Genomic DNA, 21,796 nt, shown 5'->3' on the forward strand with positions numbered 1-21,796 from the left:
CCGGTAGCTTGCGCAGCAAACTGTGATCGGTATTCAGTGAAAATTCACGAAAAAGCACTGACGCAGAGGTACTCGTATTATTCCAATCGCATTTATCAAAACACTTCAGGACCGCATAACAGGGAACAGGGTATTGTATCACTATATGTATAAAGCGGTATGTGTTTCAAGTCCGATATAACAGGAATATACATATACTGCGGCGTGCTGCATTCACGACATAGCAAAGTAAGAAAAGATTTTGTGTTTTATAAAGTAAAAAAGGTGCTCCAAAAATAAAATTTTTTTGTAAAAGTATCCTACCATTTTTTCGGTTTAAAAAAATGAAAGTTTCTTAAGAAAATTCAAAATTCATTAGTTCAGAATTAGACAATAGACACTTTGTTTGCTGCCGGAAATAAAAAATATTTTTATTTTTAGAGTTTTCTAAAGCACTAGTTAACATTCGAATACACTTCTTCCGATGCCACTGTACGGACCGTTTATTTCCGCAATTAGCACAGCTGTACTGTTTATTTTCACAGTTAGCGCAGTTGTACAGGTACAGTCTACTTCCTGTGTACTTCCGGAACACTATATTGCTCACAGATGCCTCTACATTTTATGCAATGAAGTGAATAAACTAAGGAAGAACTACTCTAGTGCAGTGTACCACCACATCTGTACACACATATTTAAGTAAGGGATTCGTTAAACATTTGTGTTTTAATAAAATCTTGGAAGCACAAAAATGTGTACAATAGGAATTGACTTAAAAATGAAACAATTCGCGATAAAATTTAAACAAAAGTTACTAAAACGCTCATACACAGTGATTACACAAAAAGTCTTAATTTGGTACAGCATGTCATGTAGTATTTACAATGTTATTTCTTGTAAAGCTCAGCTTTTCTGCTCAGTAGAATAATGAACTGTACTTTAATACGTATCACGATACAAGTGCAAGCTAAGTACCAAAACCCCACAATCACCATGATAATAAGTATCATCACCACCTTGCATGGGTAGTGACCGTCCATTGCGCTTGAAATGAGACTAATAGCATTCCGATATACGTGCAAGCCATGAGTGCACATACGGGAAACCGCAAAATGTATGCGTTCTTTACACTAATCGCAAAAAATCAGACTGCATCACGAAAACGATAAAGGTATGACCCATCATAAATTTATCACTTCCTACTCGAGTAGTCGTATTCGCTGAGTCGGTTGTGATACCTAAGTTCACTCATTTAACGACGCAGGGCCTTATGTGCAGAAATCGGCACGAGTACAGTCTGTATACAAGGAAACAAGGACAATTCAGAAGCTTTGCGTAACTTGTTCCATATTTTATTGAAACTGCCTTCGCTTATGGCTTCAACGAAACCATGTAACCACTAAATAAAATACAGAAAGGTTCGCACTACCGATACTGAGACAGGTGATCATATCAGAGCACTAAAGAAATGGGCACACAAGGCTCCCAGTCTGCCGTATAAGTATGTTTTTTCAACACTCAGTATCATTTATCGAGTATTCTGTTTGATTAAAATTTACAGATGCGGATCCATTGGGGATTCCAACAGCGCAGTCAATCGGCAGAAAAAGGTCTTCTCTAAACATTTCGCTGTTTGCCCAACTAAACTGGAAAGCGTAGACCTCAAAGGTTTGAACGTGGTCACGCAACAAGGCAGTGTTCTCTTTCCACCAGCGGCGAAACCAGGCAAAGTCACATCCGCAGTGCAGTCGGAACAGATAGTCTAGGTGGCTTTGCTCGAAAACTGGTGTCGGTACCCAGCGAAATTGTGCATCACGGTGTTTCTGTATGCCTTTCTCCAACGCCACAATCCGCAGATCAGGTAGATCGCTAAATGCGTCTCTCTCTAACGTACGAATTGTAACATTAGTATAAACAATGCTTCGCAGTTTTTTGGATCGTTGGTAATCTTTCCTCCGGACGTCGAGCTCCGTGCAGTCTTGCAAGATATGCTCTAGCGCATTGAAGAAGTCAAATTCATATAACATGTACGTCGACCGGACGCTCACACATCCAAAGATTCCGAAACTTACAACCTGATTTCGAATTGACTGCAAATCCACAGCGGTAAGGTGAGATGCAGCATCCCCAGAAATCCAGATATCGATGGGTCGGGAGTAAAACTTTGTCGACCCTGCCGCCGTCAGTCGCGCATGCTCTGCCATTCCCTCGGGAGTTTCACAGCCCACGTCCACTCCTGCAACGCCATCATACCAAGATTGGCAACCGTAGACTGCAGCATTGAGCGGCAGGCAGCCCAAAGAGAATCGTAAATGGCACTCTTCAATAGTGCCCTTTACGGTTCCCATTACAGGGAATTTTTCCGGGTCGCCGCTGCTATTTTTGCATCCGGGGTTCCATTTTTCTGGATCTGAAAACAAGTGAGTCAACTTATAATTAATTAATATATATATATATATATATATATATATATATATATATATATATATATATATATATATATATATATATATATATATATAATGTTGTTCGGTTTTTGCAGTTTTGGGTGAGACGAAAAACATTTGAAAAAGAGGGAATGACATTCGTTGCGCCTCCGCGGGGACTAACGGTTCCTCTCATCATCTCATGATTCTTTTATGCGAATATCGCTTTTTCCCATAATTTCAAAAAAAATCAACTGAAAGCTTTGCCCGTTTGCGCATTCTTCCATAACTCAATCACCTCACTGCCTGTAGCAGTGAAATGGAGCATCATCCCACGTTTGTAACCGGCAAAACCGATCGTCGTAAATTTTGTCAGCTCACTTGTGGTACTGTACTCGGACATTTTTATATGCTGTGAAGTGCCCACGTTCCTGCCAGGCTATATTTGCGCAGGTTTTGCCAGCTTACGCGTGGCTTTCCCAAACGGTCTATCAAACCGCACATTAGTCATCATTCTGGTTTTAAGTAGTGTACGTACTACGTACGTTCTAGTACAAGATGTACAAGTACCACGTGAATCTGGATTATTACCCGTAGTTCCGGGCCCGGCTAATGCTCGGTAGCAACGGTATTGTCCTTTGTTATTATCAAGTTTATTGTTTCAGCGACTATTTCGTTAGCTGGCTTCCAGCAGGTTGATGCTAAACTACTTGTTACACCGTCGCGACATACAGGAAATTTATTTAACCTTCTGAAATGCCATTAGTTAGATTTTTACCGTGACTTACATCGCTCCTCATTGGCTGAAAAAATCGGTTGCGAGTTGTCCATAGTGTTGAATCCAGTGTGGAACGGATTCGTGGCGCAGTCAACCGGCAAGAAAACGCTCTCTTTAACAAAAACGCCGTTCTCCCATGCACCGTCAGTGGTTCGATATACTTCTCCCTCCGCAGCCTGACGCAATAGTCCGTTCACCTGCCACCAGTCTCGGAACCATTCGTACTCGCAACCGCAATGCAGTCGCGCCAGGTATTGTCGGACTCGATCATCAAAAACCCCCATTTCATGGAAAGCACTTTCTAAGGATAACAATCGCAACGCCGGAAGATCAGTGAATGTATCCACTTCCAGAAACTGCAAGGTTGTATTCCAAAATTCAATCAGTCTGAGTTTGCTGGATTGCCAGAAATCCGCTCGTCGCACGTCCAAGTTTCTGCATTGTGCCACTATGAAGTGTAACAGATTCGGCATACGTAATTGCGCCAACTTCTTTGTTGAGCGTGGTGTGATGCAGTTATTCAAGCCAAAGATAACTGTTTGCTTGCGTACAGGAGAAAGGTTAGCAAAGCTGATGTAAGCACCGTCTTCCAAACTGATTGCGACCGCTTTAATCGGTGGTTTAGACAAGGCTGTGGCTAACTGTAGGAGCTCTTTTGCGTTGACCTCAGGCTTACACATTATATTTAAACCTTGGTCAAGGGTGCAGTTATTGATGGAGTTATCGGTGAAATATCCGCAGTTGGCAGTGAATTGTAGCGCGCACTGATCCTGGGTCATTGGTTCCGTGGAAAACCGCGGAAACGGCACTGAGAACTCAAAAGGGTCCATTTGGGCTGCAACGACAAACGGTAAAGTGTACGTGGTCACTAGATCGGCGTGTGCGAAATAATTTAATTAGTTTTGCAGTTTGCAACGTCTTCAAGGGTCCAGATAACGACCCGAAATAGTTAGTTTTTGGCGTTGACTGAGGGCATCGGGCATATACCCCTCTTTTTCGCCCGCATATGAGCCAGCATCCAGGTATGCACAGTAGTTATAATGTCGCTGCAGCGTACGCCAAGGAAGACGTAATAAGATGCGTGTATTGACGGTATTTTAGGGCATACAATTCCACCATCTAGTGCTTTTTATATGGATAATGTTAATTATTTATGATTTGTGAACAAAATTTTCGCGCAGCGTAACAAAATATCTTCTAAAAACTGGATTGAAACCGTAATTAATATCACAGTGGGTAATTAATATGGCTAAACGTTACCTTCATCGTTGGCAGAACTACAGCGAAATAACTGCACCGCAGCAATAAAGTGCATTCCAGCTAATATCGGTTTCTTCATTTTGGATGTTCATACGAATATGATTTAAAACAGCAGATTTGATAACCACGAATCCTTTTGCAGTTCCTTGATAATTACGGACAGCTTTTGCCAAGCTATGGCTATAACATTTTTCTTTAATGGTAATGGGTGAAATCTTGCTAGGTAGCAAACGATCCCGGATCTCGCCTGCCGGCGAAATGTTATCCGCGAAATGCTTACTAACTTGCGGATATTGAATTTCGTAACACTTGGCATGTGCCCCATAAGTGTGAATCGCAAGATCCTTACCATCGGGCACATACTCGTATTAATGTTTACTGCATACTTTCACGTGCAGCTGTCTATAATTTCGCCGTACCGTTCCGATGAAAAAGGTTTTAAAACCCAAAACTGGTTATGTGGTTTTCAATGATGATGCATTCCGTGTTTCAGGCGAATTACATATATATATTTCTGTAACCATAATTAAAGAGGTGGGTGATTCATTTTGCAGTTGCACTGTATGTGATCCGATCTTGTCATCTTGACGCTTTCTTCTGAAATGAAGTGGTACGTTAAACCTTCCTGCTCGAGAGTTCCTAATAAAGTATAAGTAATATAACCAGCATTTTTTATTGGAAAGTTACTGCACATAGTAGCATTATTATTACCTCATTTCCCAGTGCAATGGATTTTGATAACGTGACGTTGAAGGATACTGACCAGGGCGCCGTCAACTGATAAAAATTCAGAAAATTTTCTTTTTTTGTTTAAAGACACCGTACAGTAACATTAAAGTAAGCATAAACAATTTTTTTCAACTGCCGTGGTCAACAGGGGGTTGCAAAAACAAAAACCGAACGAATACATTACATAGTGCTCCAAACTGCATATACCTACTTAAATTCTTGTGAAAATTCCGTACGAAACACAGCGGAAGTAATTGGGCGTTTGCGGGTAGAACGGGTCGGCGGCGCGGCGGCATATGCGAAATCGAAGGTGCAGGTGATGACCTCACCGGTTCGAGCTTCCGATATCCCCACTTCCACCCGACTGCCCCCATTTATTGCATTGAGTAACAGAACAGTTGCGAAAGCAATTACATCAAAGGCCACCATGTAGTGTGGGCGGGTGGTAAAAGAAGACCACAAGAGGGGTAAATCAGCGGACTGATAAAATAACAGCTAGTCAGCACGACGGATCAGAACAGAATGCGCAAAGTAATCGGGCAGTGTGCACGGCCGGCGGCAAGTGTCACACGCGTTCCCAAGGCATGACAAAGGAAGTAGGCCTGTAGGCTGAGCCAACGCGAAACAAAACAATACAGGGAATTTGCCACGAATTTAACTTCACTTAGCTAGCTAACTGTCCTTTAATGCAGTGCAGTAATCAGTACGAGTATAGCCCTTTTCCCAATAAGTTCGTTTGATTTTGGGGGCACTGCTGTAGCCATTGGCCTCCACATGTCTCCAAATGGCATCGACGTAACCGCAGCATGCATGCGGCGGGCAGTGCAATCGCTGCCGAACTGCAAAATTCAAAAATTGTTCGGTTTTGCTGTGCAGTTTTTGACAGTGTGACTCTGCTGCTAGATCGCTCCTGTTTTTTTTTCGTAAAAAGTTTAAGCGAGACTCGCAAGGTTCTCGGTAATAACTGTAGCACAACGTTATTCTCAAGACCGTAACTGCAACGTTTCAATGTAGTTGCAACCGCTTAAATTAATGCGGTGTTGAAGCGATGTAATGCGAAACATTTCAATTTGAATACATTTATTTCACCCGCGGTACAACATATTGTCTAATAATTGCAAACGTCGACATTTCTTTATAACATCAAAATTTCATTAAACTTTTCTGCTCCTTCCATCGTTCCAATAACCGATGCTGCGTTGCCGCGCTGTATCCCCAGTGACAATCTCTGGCGTAAAACTTCAGGAGAATGGGCTTCGCCTGTGTGTTGCTCTAGTCGTTTCTTCAGTGCTTTGATAATGGCGATAGCGGACGGTCCCCCATTATTTGAAAAGCTATCGCTGCGAAGATGTATCTGCCGCATAGGTACAGATAAAGCCGGGACTTCTTTTCTTCCGCTTCCACCGCTGCTGCACCTGCGTCTGCTGCCGTAGACCCGACGTGGGAAGGCACATTTGAATTGCTTGTTCGGCGCTTCTAGCCATGTTGGTTGGAAAATGGAGGGTCATCACTGCAACAACTGAAGCAGCTACCAGGATGGAGAAAGCACCCATGCCTGTCATTGGCTCAGTTTATTCCCTGTTTGAATTATCGCGTAATTTAAGAACGAGTCAGTAAATCGAAGTCATTTGGAAGCAGTAGTTCCAACTTCCGATAAATCCATCTGTACAGATAGTACAGTATACAGTCATGCTACGAGTACGCTCATGGCAAGCTGGTCAGAACAACTAGCAAGCAGTCACAACATATATATATACTGTAGTAAACTCCGTTGTACTTCTTACGTATCTTCGCGCTTTACGCACCGGGAACGTTTTAAAGGTCACCGCCGGTAGCACTGCGTCATCTTGTTCCAAGGCTTCAATTTAGAGACTCTGTAGTTAGTTTCTTTTGAGGCTGATGTCTTGCATTCTTTCGATTCAGCTGATTGTTTCCCACCACCACTTTATTTTTTATCCAGTATGGCAAACTCTTTCCGTCGGCAGAACAGCTCTCGGCATCCTTTGCGAAAGGCACTGCTGACACCATAATACAGCAGAAAATTGAAGGAATAGTTTATGTTCATGGTGTGAAGCGCATGAAGAAGGCTTGTGTCGTGTCGGAGACCGGTGGATAGCAGAAGGTATGGCCGATGAGAATGTTCAGGAGGTTACAACGAAGGTGGGTGACTGGGCAATAATGTAGAATACGGCGACCACCAGCAGCATCTGGATGACGTAGCCTTCTTTAGCGCTGTCCGAATCGCTGCTGGACGAACTGGTCCGGGCGTGGAGAGCGCGAAAACGGCGGTGCATTACCATTTGTGCGGCGACCGCCGAGTTCAGGGCGAGAATTGCAATAAACCTCGTGATTGGATGAATAACCTGCAAAAGAAATACTTACTTATAAATTCGTATTTGCAAATACGTTTCAACGTGCAGTTCTGAATGATGCCACGGCTATTTATCCTGCAGATGACGAGTAATCATACTTCCTGGTTATTTTCGTTCAACGTACAACAATTTAACTTTTATAAATTTGTCAGATTCGCTTACCACAAAGTATTCATAAACTTGGTGCCATTGCATCTTGCTAATTGGCTCCAAGTGACTGAGAATATTCGGCTGCAATAAATACAGTTGCCGTATACAACTGGTTAACCGAAAAATGACCAGTTTGTGACTGGCATGTACCGGACATCGTGGATCATCGTTGTAGTAAAACCAGTAGTAGTCATACAGTGTGAACAAAGCCGATACCATCCCCATCAAGAATATACTGCCGACGGTCATGATGGTTCTTCGGCGGCTGACAATCTGTCCATACTTTAAGGGCACGGCCACCGCTAGGAGACGCTCGATACTGAAGGTAATCAGCAACCTGGGAAACGAATGTTCGTTAAGGACGTTAGAAACATTTCATTCACCGTTTTAATTGCGTTGCTTAACACTTTATAGACAGCCCACAATTTGCCGGTATGTAAAGTACGCTTGCGTGCGGGTAAGGTGAACGGCGACTCGCGTACTCCGAATAATCACCAATCATAAACCTATCTATTCGGAAATAAAATTTTCGGAGATTCTGTGAGATAGGGTCAGGTACTGTAGCCAATCGATCAAGTTGCAGCAAAGAGTCTGGAAAAAGTCAAATGCGTCGTTTAAACGCTGCCGTTGTTCGATTTTTTTTACGGGATGCTCTTCACTGGACGATAGCGACGGAGGCTGCACGTGGTGCAACTTGATCGAGCGGCACAATGAATGACATTATTTTATTGCATTTCTGCTTCCGATGTCGATTCTGTGCATACCAGTCAGAAGTATTCAGGAATGATTCCGTGGCGAATGTCGAAGCCCCCGCAGCACTTTGAATAAATGATGGGACGAGCTGTGAGCCGCCGGTTCCGGCCATGACATCGCCCAGTTGAAGGAACAGCTGTCCCCACCTGCACAGTACTCGTAATATGACATGGGATCTATATTGCCACGAATGGGACACACCAGAGCCGGCAAACCAGAAATAACTGATCAAAACCAACCTTATATTCTGAACGCCCGTAGTCAAAAACCCGGCCAGATAGTATTCATCCTCTCCCGTTTCGAACGCCAAAGAGGGAGAGTTCCACTACCTTCACCATGCAGCTAAATTACTATTGTAATAATAAATAATATCGTGGCAATTTTTCGAGGCTATGTTGCCACGTAAACCAACTAAAATAAAATTAAAATTTAAGGTCTTTTCTACTTAATAAATCATTAGAATATATTTATTCAGTAGACCATTATAAAGGCAAGAATGCTTAAAAGACGTTGTCATCGAGGAGAATTTCTGTACGAGTGCTGGCCGAGCGGCTATCACTACACCACCACTACTACCCACTACTCCCCAAGTGTGCGAGTAACCGAGCTAAAGAACTGTCTAGCAGATCAGTGATTTTCTGTTCGATCCGTGATAGACCAAACTAAACGATGTGACCGGAGTCGGTCACCGGACCACCGCGACTGTCTTTTTAACGCATGGTAGGTTAGTGAGTCTGTCCAGTTAACAGAGCCCGCTAAGTCAATGAGTAACCGAATTATCACAACTCTCCAGTCAGTAACAGTGAGGTCAACCAAGTGACAGTGAGGTTCGAAAAGAGCGGGTAACCGAGCGACCGCTACTGTGCAATGACAGAGCCCATTAAGTAAACGAGTGACCAAGCTACCGGCACTGTCCAGTGTACCGAGTCCGTTAGGTGAGTGGGTAATCGAGCCCGTCAGGTGAACGAGTGACCGAGCTGCCTCTACTGTCCAGTACGCAGAGCCCGTTAGGTGAGCGGTAACCGAGCTACCGGCACTGTCCAGTGTACCAATCCCGTTAGGTGAACGAGTGACCGAACTGCCGGCACTGTCCAGTGCATAGAGCCTGTAAGGTGAAATGGTAATCGAGCGATCACTACTGTCCAGTGCACAGAACCTGTTAAGCGAATGAGTGACCGAGCTGCCACTACTATCCGTTGCATCGAGCCCGTTAAGTGCTACCACTATCGAGAACCATCAGGTTGAGGTTTAGAGAATTCTGAATGCATTTGAGAGAACTAAAAGTGGTAACATCAAATCACGAATAGGTTGTTGTATAAGATCCATGCATGCTATTGCGCTATTGCGTGTAACGGTACTGAGCGGGTGACTAAGCTACCGGTACTGTCCAGTGTACGGTACCCGATAGGTGAGTGGGTGACCAAGCAACCGGTACTGTCCTGCGCAAATAGCTCGTTAGGCAAACGAGCCAGCAGGTGACTGAGCTACCGGTACTGTCCAGTGCACAGAGCCCGTGAGGCGAACGAGTAACCTAGCTACCGGTACTGCCCAGTGTAAGGGACCCGTTAGGTGAGCGGGTGACCGAGCAACCGGTACTGTGCTGCGCAAATAGCCCGTTAGGCAAACGAGCTAGCAGGTGACTCAGATACCGGTACTGTCCAGTGCACATATCCCCTCAGGTGAAGGAGTGACTGAACTGCCGGTACCGTCCAGTTTACAAAGACCGTTAGGTGAACGGGAGACCAAGCTGGCACTACTGTCCAATGCACAGATCCCGTCAAATGAACGAGTGACCGAGCTTTCACTAACCAGATTCATCAGATTGAGGTTCACAGAATCATGAATTCAGTTGTGAGAATTTATGATGATTTGAGAGATCACGAACTGATTTAAACAATCATATGCAAATAAAATCCGTGTTTTTATATAAAAATTCGTTTTTTGCGCTTATACGATGAACCGATTATGTTTCGACGAAATATGTATTCTAATAAATATTCATTGAAAACTAAATAAAGTGGCCGTTGACATCAAGAAACGCGGAGGCGAAGCCGAGGCTGTTTCTTGTAATAACATAGGATACGGTAGAAGTGTGCTGCACCAAACGAAACTATACACATTATTAATTTGTACCGTATGTACTCGTACCGTAAAATATCAGTTGTTCGTAAACATTGCACTGTCAACTTATTCCAACAGCTAACTCGAGAGTTTTGCGTTTTCCACCGGGAGTCTCCAACGAACATTCGAAAGATGGTCCTGCATCACTACGCCGTAAATCTCATCGTCAAAGAGTGTGAGTATACTGAATATCTATAAACTATAAGGTATATCGTAGATAAAAGTTTAATGGCACGTTATTCTTTTCCAACGCAATTTCAGGTAAGCGAATAATTATTATGTAGTAACAAGAACTTACTATAGGTAGAGGACTGGGAAGCGACTCTGCAACCTCACACTATAGTAAGTACTTGGTAGTAACCATATTATAGTCCATACTGATTTGATCAGTCTTGCTGAAGTTACCTAACCAGGGCCCGGTCACCGCCGCCCCCTCAGAAAAATTTCATATTTTGCTTGAATACAGAGTAGATATTGGGAATACTTAAAAGAGTATTCTTATCGGTAATGGTCCAGTGGGCGTGGCCAAAAACAGATTTGACTGCCGTATGTATTGTTAGTGCACTGGCAACACATGCGCACTTATATATTATGGCCAATGTATTATGTACAGAGTATGTATTCTCATTTAACGGTGTTCATCGTACTGGTGAAATCTAAACCACACACGACCTTGAGCTAAACATGTACACGACCTTGAGCTAAACCACACAAGTGCAGTGACATTATTGTCTCTTGCCTTCGTGCACGAACCGTCGCACGACTTTTACCGCTTCGAACGGGGCCACTACCGGCCTTGTTGCACGCTTTTCAAGGTTGCGCAACTTTGCGGTTCGCTTGGTGCCGGGCTAGCTGCTGGATTTCGAGAAATTTATCACTTTCAGCAGGCTTAAAATTTAAGTTTAAAAAAAGTTTTAATTCTCCATTGCATGTACTCAAAACAGGTCCTACGAAACAATGCTCATTTCACTTACATGACTCCCATGTCCGCAACGGCTAAGGCAATCAGATACACATTAGCGGAGGATTTCTTATTGCGCCGCGACGCATGTTCCCGATAATAATATTCAGAATATTTCCTACTGTGCACAGCGCCAACAAAATGGGATACATGACAAAAACCGTGTATTTCACCGGGTGTGCATTCACACTGGTCATGTTCGACGCGGTGCGGTTGCAGGAGTCCACCTGCAAATCCTGATTCGAGGCGATGATTTGGTCCGGTGACAAGTTGAACGTCTGTGCAATGCGCAAGAATTCATCGCATGTTGAGAAATTTACTTAAAAAACCTCCTTGGTCGAGGTATAATTTTCTTTAAAATCGTACGCAAGGTCACTATAATCCATGATTTCGAGGACTGGTTAGCAAATGTCTGTGACCGAATACTGAGCGCTTTAAATTCAATTGAAGGTGAGTTGCAAAGGAAGCATTAAAGTCAAAATCTGCCAAAATAATATGGAGTTGGGTGATAATTTTACGATTCGATTGTGCCGCGGCCACTTCACGTGTTCGTTGACCGGAAGTCGTCTGCGGTGTTTTCGTATCGCAGTTCGCTCTAGTCTACTAGCCTGAGGATGTTTGGAAAGTCGTATACACAGTCTCACTTACTGTTTTACTGCAATGGCTGTAATGGTTGTGGAAGACTGGCTTTCACACAGTTCTCGTAGGGGTTTTCAACTGTATAAGTAACTATGACTGATGGTCTCTTGTGACTTTAAAATACGGTAACTGTATGTCCCCTCAACTTCTCTGTTTAAATTTTCGTATGCATAGTAAAGCGTGAAGACTCGCCTCCGAATTCAAATAAAAAAAATATCGTCGATCTGGCGCGACCATAGTAAACAATTTCAAAGCAAAACCGTGCTATTACAGTTTAGAAGTTTACAATAGAAGATAAAAACCGCAGTTGCGCTTTTTTAAAATTGAAATGGAGTTGCAATTGCGTAAATTGTGAATTATCATTGACAAGTGGACATTAAGGTAATAATGGTAATAATAATGATATTGTTTCTAGAATTAGAAAGAAGCAACGGATAACCAATAACTTGCAGGTTTGAAGGCATGCTTTCGTGTTGTATTGTACGTACTGCATATATACCGCTTCGCTGATCAAGCGGTCACCGGTGTAAGTCAAAATAACTAGCTTTAATCTCTGGTGATTTTATCGGTTGTCAAAATTTCCCCTTCTTCGGCAGGAAATACGAAATTGCTTAAGCTAGTAAATAAAGCTATTGTTTCGTTTAAAAGCTAGGTTTCTTGGCATTCGGAAAAAGCCAGAAGCCGAAGATATTAATGAATAAGAGGTGTTTTTCATAATAACGTACAAATATATTATATGATAAAATCATAAAACGAACTCCGGCAACTGGGACACAACGTTGTGCAGTAGTGGCGCTTATGTTAGCAGGATATATCGTACCACTACAGAAGTATTCTTTAATAAGGCTTAATTAGTCAGCATTCAAAAGCGTGTGTGCAGATCAGGACAAAACTAATTTTCCGAATGCGTTTTACAGCAAACCAAAGTTTAGTTAAATGAACAAGGATAAGGCCGATTGTAAATTCTAGCAGCTCAACTGAACATACTTGCATCGTATATGGAAGCAGTAAAACAGTAATCCTAATAACGGAATTTATTGTCCTTCGCTACGGAGCATTGCCCCCTTAAAGCTAAGACAGAGAAGATGGAAAACAAACAGAAATTTTCGCGCAAAAAGAAGGATGTTGTATCCAAGATCAAACGGATTCTACCGACATCACTTGCAGCCTGTACAGTCAGTTTCAGCTGAAATTTAACGAAACAACAACGACAGCACATATATTTCAAGCGGCAAACTGAGGGTGATTCTTAATCCACAGAGGATGCTTCTTAATCCACGTAAGTTTCATCCAATCCACGTCGTCGAGTGCCTTCTGGAAAGCACAGAGGGACTTGTAGGATTCTGGAGGTAAAGGAAGCTCATTCCACAAGGTCGCAAGTTGCTCCACGTGCGATCCATGGACAGCAGTCACGGTAGTTCCGCATACTGATGTTGGAGCCGGCATTATTGGGTGAGGATGGAGAGCCATATAAACGCAGTGACGAGTACTACCTGCAACAGATTGAAGCGCAGCAGCCGCACCGATAAACTTTACAAAACAAAAATTACCTGCGCAGTCGTATTTGCGCAGTCGTCTTGCGCAGTCGTATTTGCCGGTCTCGGTGGTTAGCCGTCAGTGTCTTTGAGGTCTTTGGCGGCTAGAAGAGGGAGCGGGCGCATTATTAGACAGGTTAATTTTTTCTTTTGGCTGATCGCTAAACGCTGTTAAAATTACAGTTGCGCAAAATTAAAAGCAAATGCGATGGTAGTTAAGTGTGCATCCGTCGCATCGCGCTTAGCGGAATACAGAGCACGTACGTATGTGCACCTCAACTCAACCCGGATATGCAGTGCTTTGCTAAGCGCAGGCCTTACGGTAACTTCGCAAGTTATCGTCGTGGCTGAAGCGGTCTTGCGCTAAACGTCACGAATTTGGAGAGGAGCCACAAATAACAGCAGTAAAACTTTAGAGCTAGTGAAAAATTAACCTCTATATTAGTTTGCTTTTGGAATATGCTAAGCTTTTTGTTGGAAGTTTGTTGAGTGCCGGTTTGCTGAACGGATGGTTTACCGTTACCCGCAGCGACCAGAGAGATACCAGAAGGAGTATTGGCATTCTGGTTGGAAGTTGCCGCGATGGGAGATTTGTTTAGTGAAGAACCCTGGTTTTCGGAATGGGCTTTGACAGTTTGCTCTGAATCCTGTGAACTAGGCAGTTTGTCGGCACTTGGAAAACGAAACCAAAAAAGAAAATGCAAATACACCTGACTGCGCAATGCAGCAAGTGTCGACAGAGGAGTTATAAGGGTGACATACCGTCGAAACCGCACTTATTGATTCTGCAGCCGTTGTCGTAGACAGGCTTTGGTTGTGAGCATTATGGTTGGGTTTCTTCGGGACGGCAGCTGCGGTCAAAGGAGAAGTCTGATTCCCTAACGGTCCTATGTCACCAAAGGCCGGTTTATGCGAGCTGAAACTGCGCTTGGAAGGCGATACTAATAAGGAGAAAGCGAAAACAGCTGACTAACGTAATAAGGAGCCAAGCAGATGAGTTTTGAGCTTTATGCCGGAAAAAGTGATAGCACAGTCTGAACTTACGTTTTCAACTGTGATGTTTATAATTCTGCCTGCTAACTAAACCAATAAAAGAAATACTCCACTTACCGTTGTTGCTGCTGTTACTGGTTTTGCCGACGGTGTCAGAGGTGAACATCTTCCCGTCTTGTTAACACTAGTTCGCATTGCCAGATGGGTGCATTGACAATACAAGGAGCCCCCGCACTCATTTGGTCCGCTGCATGCCGCATAATAATCCGTCGATGCAAACGCCACTTACACTCTGTACACCATGAGCTGCAAAAATTGCTACATAAAAATTTGAAAGAAAATGATCAGTTTTCCTACTTGTAATAACTGTGGTTGACGTTGTGGTGTCAAACGCCGTCGCTGTCGCAATATACACTGAACAGAACTATAAGCGCAAATACATCGGCTAGACGCTTCATCATTATCAACAGAGAACTTAACTGTATTGCAATTAGTTAAAAAATTTAATTCAGGACTAAAGGTGCTACCATACCTTGCCCTTTTTAGTCGTGAGAAGCTTGTTTTTATTCCATTTTTTTGTCTGCCTAAGCGGTTGTTTTCAGGTGGTTCCTGTAAACTGCCTTGCAGACTCGAAAAAATTCCCGGATTTTGCTGGACTGGTAATGTATTAACCGTGCGAAGCTTAATATTTTCCAAGCGTTTCAGAACAGATTTCCAATCCTCTCCAAAAGGATCTTCAATTACTGTTGATAACCTAGCTTTATTAAAAATACTTGTAGCTTGCGCAGAAAACTGTGATCGGTATTCAGTGAAAATTCACGAAAAGTACTGACGCCGAGGTATTTTTCCAATCGCATTTATCAAAACACTTCAGGACCGCAATAACAAAGTATCTGTCTGTGTAAAGCGGTACTGTATGTGTTTCAAGTCAGAAAGAACAGGAACATACTAGGGCGTGCTGCATTCACGACATAGCAAAGTAAAAAAATATTTAGTGTTTTGTAGAGGAAGAAAGATTGAAATGCTCCAGAAGATTGAAATTTTTGTGTCTAATTATTCTACAGTGTTTCCGTTTTAGAAGAAAAGAAAGCTTCTTAAGAAAATTCATGATTCATAAGATCAGACTAAGTAAGATCTTATGCGGCCGGAAATGAAAAATGTTTTTATTTATAGAATTTTCCCAAACAATAACTAACAATCCGATAAACTTCTTCTGATGATCACTGTACGTGCCGTTTATTTTCGCAGTTAGCACAGCTGTACAGTCTGTACTTCCGGAACACTACTGTATATTGCTCAAAGATGCCCGTACGTTTTATGCCATGAACTATAGAAGAACGAGAACATTGTACTGCACCATATTCGGGTACCAAAATCCCATAACCATAATGATAGTAATTATCGTCATCACCTTGTCATCAGGGTAGCGACCGTCACTGACCGATAGTCCATGGCGCTGGAGATGAGGAAAATAGCATTCCCACGTACGTGCAAGTCATGAGTGCACAGACGGAAAACCGCCAGAATTATGTGTTCTTAACACTAATCACAAAAAGTCAGACTGCATCACGAAAACGATAAAGGTATGACCATGTACCCACTAAACAAAATACAAGAATGTTCGCACTGCCGATACCGAGGCGCTGATCATATTAGAGCATTACAGAACTGGGCACACAAGTTCCCAGTTTGCCGTAGTATGTTCTTTCAACACTCAATATCATTTAGCGAGTATTCTGTTTGATTAAAATTTACAGAAGCGGATCCATTGGGGATTTCCACAGCGCAATCAATCGGCAGATAAATGTCTTCTCGGAACATCTCGCTGTTTGCCCAACCAAACTTGAAAGCGTAGACCTCAAAGGTTTGAACGTGGTCACGCAACAAGGCAGTGTTCTCGGTCCACCAGCGACGAAACCAGGCAAAATCACATCCACAATGCAGTCGGAACAGATAATTTCGGTGGCTTTGCTCGAAAACTGGTGTCGGTACCCAGCGAAATCGTGCATCACGGTGTCTTTGTATGCCTCTCTCCAACGCCACAATCCGCAAATCAGGTAGATCGCTAAATGCGTCTCTCTCTAACGTACGAATTGTAACATTAGTATAAAAAATGCTTCGAAGTTTTTTGGATCGTTGGTAATCTTTTCTCCTGACGTCTAGATCTACACAGTCTTGCAAGTTATGCTCTAGCACATTGAAGAAGTCAAATTCATATAACATGTACGTCGACCGGACGCTCACACATTCAAAGATTCCAAAAACTACAATCTGATTCCGAATTGACTGCAAATCTGCAGCGGTAAGGTGAAATGCGGCCTCCCCAGAAATGTAGAAATCGATGGGTCGTGAGTAAAACTTTGTCGACCCTGCCGCCGTCAGTCGCGCATGCTCTGCCATTCCCTCGGGAGTTTCACAGCCCACGTCCACTCCTGCAACGCCATCATACCAAGATTGGCAGCCGTATATTGCAGCATTTAGCGGCAAGCAGCCGATGGCGAATTGTAAATGGCACTCTTCGATTGTCGCCTCTACGGTTCCCATTACAGGGAATTTTTCCTGTGCCGCGCTGCTATTCTTGCATCCGGGATGCCACTTGTCTGGATCTAAAAACAAGTGAGTCAAGTTTGTCTGAATTTCAAAACATTCACCACCATGGTAGTTACGGTATGATGTTACGGGGGGCGCAAACCACAAGAAGATTTGTTTTAGAAGATCACACATATGCTAAGGCGTCTACTGCTCATTAGCAAAACCCATCTGATCAACGTTGAGGTGTGCATTATTGGTTTACTCGCATATTATGAATACTGTCTAACTGTTTTATTTCTTGCTAGAATTCTTCGTAGAGTTAATATTCTGTTGCCCCTGGAATGAATGAGTGAGTGAGTGAACTGACTTTTAACAAGTCGGATTTGATGTTAAAAGTTGTGGAAAAGTGGAAAATTTTATGTGTTATCGCTGCACTGCCTGGAGCAGTGAAATGGACCATTTCACATTACGAATTGTCATCATCATACCATATTCAGCTTTGTTGTTGCCATATTTAGCGATTAATTCTTTAGCTCGCTTCGCAGCGAGCGGGTTTATAATTAAGTGCTTGTTACACCGTCGGTACATAGATGACACTTTACTAACCCCCTGGAATGCCTTTAGACTTTAGTTACCCAGATCTTGACCGTGACTTACACCGCTCCTCATTGGCTGAAAAAATCGGTTGTGAGTTGTCCATAGTGTTGAATCCAGTATGGAACGGCTTCGTGGCGCAGTCAACCGGCAAGAAAACTTTTTCTTTAGCAAAACCGAAATTATCCCATAAACTAAAAGATGTGTGATATATTTCTCCTTCCGCAGCCTGACGCAATAGTCCGTTCACTTGCCACCAGTCTCGGAACCATTCGTACTCGCAACCGCAATGCAGTCGCGCCAGGTAATCCCGGACTCGATCATCAAAAGCCTCCATTTCACTGAAACCGCTTTCTAGTGACAGCAATCGCAACGCCGGAAGATCGGTGAAGGTATCCACTTCCAGAAACTGTAGCGTCGTGTTACGGAACTCAATCAGTCGCAGTTTGCTGGACTGCCAGAAATCCGCTCGTCGCACGTCTAAATTGGTGCAGTGGGCCGCCATGAAGTGTAGCAAACTCGGCATGCGTAAATGCGCCAATTTCTTTGTGGAACGTGGGGTGATGCAGTTGTACAAGCCAAAGATAATAGTTTGCTTGCGCACAGGAGAAAGATTAGCAAAGCTGACGTAATCTCCGTCGAATAAACCAATGGAAACCGCTTTAATCGGCGGTTTAGATAAAGCATTGGCTAACTGTTGGAGCTCTTGTGCGTCGACTTCAGGTTTGCACAATAAATATAAACCTTGGTCCAGGGTGCAGTTGTCAATGTAATTATCGATGTTATACCCATTCCAGCCGCAGTTGGCAGTGAACTGTAGCGCGCACTGATCCCGGGTCATTGGTTCCGTGGAAAACTGTGGAAATGGCACGGAGAACTCAAAAGGGTCCATTTGGGCTGGAATGATAACCGGTAGTTACGGTACAGTACAGTACATGGTACTTACTATTAGATTGATGTGGAGTCGGTATGGACTGCTTAATAACTCGTAACTGAAGTTGGCAGCTCAAGTAGTCTTATTTGTTACTCAACATCGACCGCGAAATAACTTAATTAAAACATTCACTGTCTATTTAGCAGGGACTATCTGTCCCTGCTTTTTGGCATACGAGGCAGTTCGCCGGGTGGGAGTTTTGAAATGTCTGCTTTAACTTCCGATCCAGTATATAGGGGGAAATCGATAGCATACTATACACCTTCCCTATACTCCTCCAGTCATCCGTATGGATTGCCACGTTATGGCTGAACAGAGAGTTTTAAAAGCACTGCATTTATACCTGCACACTGATGCAGGTACATGTACCGTGTAAGGCGGTAGTGATAATCAACAAAGTGCTGCAGTCAGTGCAGTGATTTGCATTTTGCTGTGCGTCGCGCAGGCAGAATCCTGGAAGCGTGAACAAATCTGGTTCAGAAAGGCAGATTTAACACTTAGATTGATTCCCGTAATTTATTCTTCATTTTTCAACCAACGTTGCGCAGAAGAAGCCACTTTTTCGCCTGAAAATCGAAAATCAAAAGGATGGAAGATTTCGAAAACTTTCAAAATGTGAGCCAAATCACGGTGCCACTCCGGGCGGTGCCACCTGCGTCACGCGCCGGAAGTCCATAAAACTCGTTTTTTTTAACGTTTAACTCTGAGGTCTTACAAGTTAGTGAAGCTTCATGTAAAAAACAGGAAAGAGATTTTCCAGGAATACAGGGCAGTTTGAAGGTAATCACTCATGCGCATTTCGAGATACGCTTGCTAAAGCGACTTTACAGCAATCAATGTGCAGGTATAAATGTGGCGCTTTTAAAAACCCTGTTTAGCCATGACGTGGAAATCCATACGGATGACTGGAGGAGGACAGGGAAGGTGTATAGTATGCTTTCGATTTCCCCCTATACGCTTTACTTAGAGGTTGCAAACCGTACCCGGTAGTCCGGGACTGCCGTATACGGTACGGTCAAACTGTAAGGCACGAACGAACAACCTACGGTAAACGGGAACCATAAGTAACCGTAAGTTAACAACCTGGTTCCTACATAATCGAACCGTGTATGGTACTTACGTTCAATCCGTTATTGTTACCGTAATCATAGAAGCGTAGGCTAAAACCGTACGTAACCGTATTGAAATTCAGTACGGTGTGCCACCTCTAAATTACGCATCTGGTTACGTACGTACATTAACGCTAACAGTTACTTACCTTTCTCATCGCCAGAACTGCAGTGGAATAACTGCCCCACAACAATGACGCAAAGTCCGGCTAACAACGGTTTCTTCATCTTGCAGTTGGAAGTTCGATATGCTCTAGACAGTCGATATAGATCATTAAGTTAAACAAATGCCGATCCTTCTTTGACAGAATCGTGACAAATATGGATAGCTGTTTTAAAGCTGTGGCTGTGACATTTTTGTTAATCGGCAGTATCTTGCCAGGTAACAAACGATTATATATTTCGGAAAATATTTCGCCTGCCGGCGAAATGATATCAGCGAAATACTTATGGATACTTAGTAATATCCGGCACTGGTTGCTCAACAAATCTGAATCGCAAGATTCTTATAATCATGTAAATATTGATGATTACTGCATGTTTTCACGTGAAGCTGTCTATAATTTTGCCGTACGGTTTCGGTAAAAACGGTTCGGCACAAAAAAAACTGGTTTATATGTTCTCTGATGCTGACAATTGGTTTCGGGCGAAATAATACACATTTTGTAAACATTATTTGCGAAAGCGGTAGGTGATTCACGGTTTAAATGTATCCGTTAATGGCGCATATCGCTTCTTTCTGAAAATTATTTTATACGTTTTTTTCTCTCTTTTTTCGTTAATGTGACACGCCGTTCTTAGACGTGACCAGACTTATCCTGGATGTTACTGTGCCTACTAGAGTCCGTAAATCGTCACAATTTTGGCAGCGAAACGAAAAATTTTGTCGTACTGAGCAAACGTAACGAAACTTAACTGCACGCTTCCTGTCCCATAAAATAACGAACCTTGACGAATTTATAAAATATTTGAGCGCAACTTAACGATAACTTTCGATATTTTTCCGTAAAAAAAACTGAACGCAACGAAATCGCAAAATACAAATCACAGTAGTAAGCGTTCCTGGGATTAATTTTATTTATCTGAATTTTCTATGTCGTTCCACATCAAAAATAGTAGATCAGATCATCAAGCTTCTATGAAAATTGCAGCTTGCACTTTTGCAGTTCACTAGTGCCGTTATGATTTGCAGTGCTGTGAAGCTATAAACAACATGTGCTTGCGAAACACTAGTGCAGTGTCTAGAACTGGGAGTTTCGCAAAGCGTCAGATTCACTGTGTACAATAGGTTGCAGCTTCCAGTGTGCGCTTATGAAGGAGACCCTGTTCAGGGCGCCCAAAACACTGAATTATTTGTCCAGGCGCAGAGACGCACGCACGAGTGCGGCTGGCGTACAATTGGAAAATAATTTATTTTATTTTCTAAATTCCACATCGGTATCTTTTTGACGAAGAGAAAGCGACTCCAAAATTTCAATATAACTTCGCGAAGCGAGAATACATTTTCTTATAACGAAACTTAACGAAGCGGTGCTCAGAAGTCCGTAAAACATGCGCGGGGCTTGACGATTCGTTTCGTTAACGTTCGTTAAGCTTCGTCAAAATGACGATTTACGGACTCTAGTGCCTACTACAATATCTCATTGAATAGTGTTGTTATGTATATCCTTCATGTTGCAGTTTGTTTAAGGGATTTGGACCGGATCATAGCACTAAATTCGTGTACATGGACGGGAATATTCGCTTTCGCGCAACCGGATGTTGAGCGCAAAAACAGCTTTCACGCCTATGTATAAAAATCATTTGGCTACCCAATACCATAAAGCAATGCAAAAAAGTGTTTGTGAGTGAGCGGCAGCGAATATTCCCGCCGATGCAACGAATTTAGTGCTATGTACCGGACCAAATCCCTTAACAACTGGTGTCGAATG

General features: G+C 43.0%; 3 protein-coding genes across 3 annotated transcripts; all 3 read right to left on the minus strand.

Annotated features, from left to right (window-relative positions):
• Positions 1–1,334: 1,334 nt before the first annotated feature.
• On the minus strand, positions 1,335–4,758 carry LOC129595201 (uncharacterized). The gene is made up of 3 exons (XM_055492131.1): positions 4,444–4,758; positions 3,194–4,018; positions 1,335–2,389 (listed from the first exon to the last, which is right to left on the minus strand). Exons 1-3 carry the CDS (start codon positions 4,520–4,522, stop codon positions 1,491–1,493), a joined length of 1,803 nt encoding a protein of 600 aa, XP_055348106.1. The 5' UTR covers positions 4,523–4,758; the 3' UTR covers positions 1,335–1,490.
• Positions 4,759–13,184: 8,426 nt separating this feature from the next.
• On the minus strand, positions 13,185–15,061 carry LOC129595261 (uncharacterized). The gene is made up of 3 exons (XM_055492200.1): positions 14,814–15,061; positions 14,466–14,644; positions 13,185–13,807 (listed from the first exon to the last, which is right to left on the minus strand). Exons 1-3 carry the CDS (start codon positions 14,860–14,862, stop codon positions 13,715–13,717), a joined length of 321 nt encoding a protein of 106 aa, XP_055348175.1. The 5' UTR covers positions 14,863–15,061; the 3' UTR covers positions 13,185–13,714.
• A 1,152-nt stretch (positions 15,062–16,213) lies between these two features.
• LOC129595170 (uncharacterized) lies at positions 16,214–20,374 on the minus strand. Its single transcript, XM_055492087.1, has 3 exons — positions 20,015–20,374; positions 17,886–18,719; positions 16,214–17,302 (listed from the first exon to the last, which is right to left on the minus strand). Exons 1-3 carry the CDS (start codon positions 20,091–20,093, stop codon positions 16,404–16,406), a joined length of 1,812 nt encoding a protein of 603 aa, XP_055348062.1. The 5' UTR covers positions 20,094–20,374; the 3' UTR covers positions 16,214–16,403.
• Between the last annotated feature and the right edge of the window lie 1,422 nt (positions 20,375–21,796).

This window comes from Paramacrobiotus metropolitanus, unplaced genomic scaffold (genome assembly GCF_019649055.1).
Source record: "Paramacrobiotus metropolitanus isolate TYO unplaced genomic scaffold, Prichtersi_v1.0 Parri_scaffold0000075, whole genome shotgun sequence".
NCBI lineage: Eukaryota > Metazoa > Tardigrada > Eutardigrada > Parachela > Macrobiotidae > Paramacrobiotus > Paramacrobiotus metropolitanus.

What these genes read in the sequence shown, in the direction of transcription:
- LOC129595201 (XM_055492131.1), bottom strand. Translation starts at nt 4,522, where the DNA reads ATGAAGAAACCGATATTAGCTGGAATGCACTTTATTGCTGCGGTGCAG. An exon ending in TAGTTCTGCCAACGATGAAG is followed by an intron (nt 4,019 to 4,443) that starts GTAACGTTTAGC and finishes TTGTCGTTGCAG; the next exon opens with CCCAAATGGACCCTTTTGAG. An exon ending in TTCAGCCAATGAGGAGCGAT is followed by an intron (nt 2,390 to 3,193) that starts GTAAGTCACGGT and finishes ACTTGTTTTCAG; the next exon opens with ATCCAGAAAAATGGAACCCC.
- LOC129595170 (XM_055492087.1), bottom strand. Translation starts at nt 20,093, where the DNA reads ATGAAGAAACCGTTGTTAGCCGGACTTTGCGTCATTGTTGTGGGGCAG. An exon ending in CAGTTCTGGCGATGAGAAAG is followed by an intron (nt 18,720 to 20,014) that starts GTAAGTAACTGT and finishes TTATCATTCCAG; the next exon opens with CCCAAATGGACCCTTTTGAG. An exon ending in TTCAGCCAATGAGGAGCGGT is followed by an intron (nt 17,303 to 17,885) that starts GTAAGTCACGGT and finishes ACTTGTTTTTAG; the next exon opens with ATCCAGACAAGTGGCATCCC.
- LOC129595261 (XM_055492200.1), bottom strand. Translation starts at nt 14,862, where the DNA reads ATGTTCACCTCTGACACCGTCGGCAAAACCAGTAACAGCAGCAACAAC. An exon ending in CAGTAACAGCAGCAACAACG is followed by an intron (nt 14,645 to 14,813) that starts GTAAGTGGAGTA and finishes TCTCCTTATTAG; the next exon opens with TATCGCCTTCCAAGCGCAGT. An exon ending in CAATAAGTGCGGTTTCGACG is followed by an intron (nt 13,808 to 14,465) that starts GTATGTCACCCT and finishes TCCCTCTTCTAG; the next exon opens with CCGCCAAAGACCTCAAAGAC.